This window comes from Etheostoma spectabile, chromosome 15, assembly GCF_008692095.1.
Source record: "Etheostoma spectabile isolate EspeVRDwgs_2016 chromosome 15, UIUC_Espe_1.0, whole genome shotgun sequence".
Lineage (NCBI taxonomy): Eukaryota > Metazoa > Chordata > Actinopteri > Perciformes > Percidae > Etheostoma > Etheostoma spectabile.
In genome coordinates this window covers 21115021-21117239 of record NC_045747.1, presented here as the reverse complement: position 1 = coordinate 21117239, position 2219 = coordinate 21115021, and the positions used below count along the sequence as shown (strand labels likewise).

At 41.2% G+C, this 2219-nt stretch overlaps 1 protein-coding gene across 1 annotated transcript in view; it reads left to right on the top strand.

Annotated features, from left to right (window-relative positions):
* tollip (toll interacting protein) overlaps positions 1–1988 on the top strand; it is a 92426-nt gene extending 90438 nt beyond the window's left edge. The window contains exon 6 of the mRNA XM_032537772.1: positions 838–1988. Coding sequence (XP_032393663.1) covers positions 838–1061 — 224 coding nt within the window. The 3' untranslated portion in view covers positions 1062–1988. The remainder of the gene's footprint in view (positions 1–837) is intronic.
* Positions 1989–2219: the final 231 nt, after the last annotated feature.

Here is a 2219-nt window from a genome sequence, read left to right as displayed (position 1 = left end):
TTGGCTTATTGAGCTTCCTCAGTGATTCATCATTCCTACTGAAAGTTTAGTGTTTTAAATTGATCTAACAGGTGCTTCAGTGATGTACTGTGTGAAGTGCTGCTTTTGTTCTCACACATGAGCAATTACATAAAAACAAATTTTAAACCCTTTTTATTGAAAAAATATTTACAAAACTTTTAATAGAAATATTTTAAATAAGCAATTTTTTTTACATAAAGTATTCAAAGTTTTAAAAGCACAGCACACAACAGCTATACCCTCCTCAGAATAAATCCCCTGTATTGTCCATGAGGATGTGGAAAGCATCGCTGGCCCTGCTTACTAGCCTGCGCGTTCACGGCAGGCTCCGCTGTGGGGGAGGAGCTGTGGAGGGGGGGCTGTAGCGCAGCAGAGAGCAAGGGGGAGGGACCTGTAAGGTGTGCTTGTTCAAATTTTTAGGCTAAGTCCACGTTTTCTCAGAACTCCCTACTGCAGCTTTAACTTGCTTGTGCTAACTTTGCAATAGCTAGTTGCTTTTTAAGCTGCTGTTTTCTGTTCTCTCTGCTGGACTGTGCTCACAGTGGAGAGCTACACACATGCCACTGCATCAGTGAGGACTGGCGGGTTACACATAGAGTATGCCAGGCAGGCACACAGCTGACAACCTAAGATGTGAGACAGGCTCAGACATACCGCTGTGGATTTGTGTCAGTCAAGCAAGTGGTTCTAGGAAAGTAGCTAAATGTGTCCAGGACAATGCACAGAACATTGTGACTGAAACTGTCCACAGAATGCAGAAAGTATGTTGTATCTGCTACAGTTAAGCTGGCTCTTATATCAGTGTCCTGTGTTTAGGAGTGCCTGCAGTCTACAACCAGGGCATGGTGCCCATGGCAATGCCAGCATCTGTGCCGGCTGTTGGGGGTCAGGGGCCAGTGTGCAGTGAGGAGGACCTGAAGGCTCTGCAGGACATGTTCCCCAACCTGGATAAGGAGGTGGTTCGCACTGTGCTGGATGCACAGCAAGGCAACAAAGACGCTGCTATCAACTCTCTACTGCAGATGGCTGAGGAGCTCTAACTGCAGAACACAAGCTTACAGCGGACACACACACACACACACACACAGCAGCCATACCTGAGCTCCCAGGCATCCTGGTAGCCACATATGTTTTCTCTCCCTTTATTGACTCCTGTTTGGCAGATGTATTTGTATTTGGAAAAAAAAAATCATGTCAGACTGATTTAGGTTTGATTTTAATTTGCACTGTTTAAGTTATAGGGAGTCAAGTTCAGAGTCCAGTTCTGTTTATGTTAATACTGTTGTTACTAGTATGTGTAGAACATTTCTGCAGTAAACCTGCAGGGCACTTCCACTGTTTCATATGTAGTAAAAAGGTAAATGCATTCAGAATCTGATAAATTATTATGGGTGTATTAAATTATATAGAATTCTATATGGTGATGGGAGGATTGTGAATGAACAAATGACCTGAGAGATTGAGGTGAGAACTGCCACGTCACGCCACACTGAGTGAACTGATTCCTAAAACACATTTTGCAGTAAGGATGTCAATGCTGTTTTAAAGTAATATCCTGTGGAGTATTTTTTTTAAATAACTGCAAAGAGATGCTTGAGAATGAAGATGTCCCTGTTCTGATAAAATCAGGATGTTTTGAAGTTCGACAGGATGTTGTATGTAGAGCTTTTGAGACCAAAATACTTTTATCCAAGTTGTCCTCACAGTGACTTAGTTAAAGTGAAAATCTAAAGTATCTAGTAATTCAGTCCACTTTTAATGTGCTTAATATCCACATATTTAGACATAATTTTTCCACCTGAGCATTGTGGCCTAAAACAGTGACCTGACTTTTATAAAATGTGTTGTGGATGTTCATGGTCCCCAGAAGCTGACTCCTAATGTTTTTGTTTCCTTACCTTTATTATAGTGCCACCTTGAGTTAAAAGCTTGTGCATGAGGAAAATAAACTGATTTGGGGAGCTCTTTCATGCTTCATAGTTTGACTGCAGCTTCTAATCTAGCAAGCAGAGCTTTACATAGTCTTCTTGTTTTTCAGCCACAGTGTTTGTATGTGTTGTAGTTCCTTTAACTTTGCATTGACACTTAGAGTGTACAAGGTCTTGATTCTAATGTGCTGTCTGCAAAGGTTTCATTTAAGAGTGTGATAGATAACTTTTCACTTGTGACTCCAAAACTATCACTGTTGAAATTCAAAA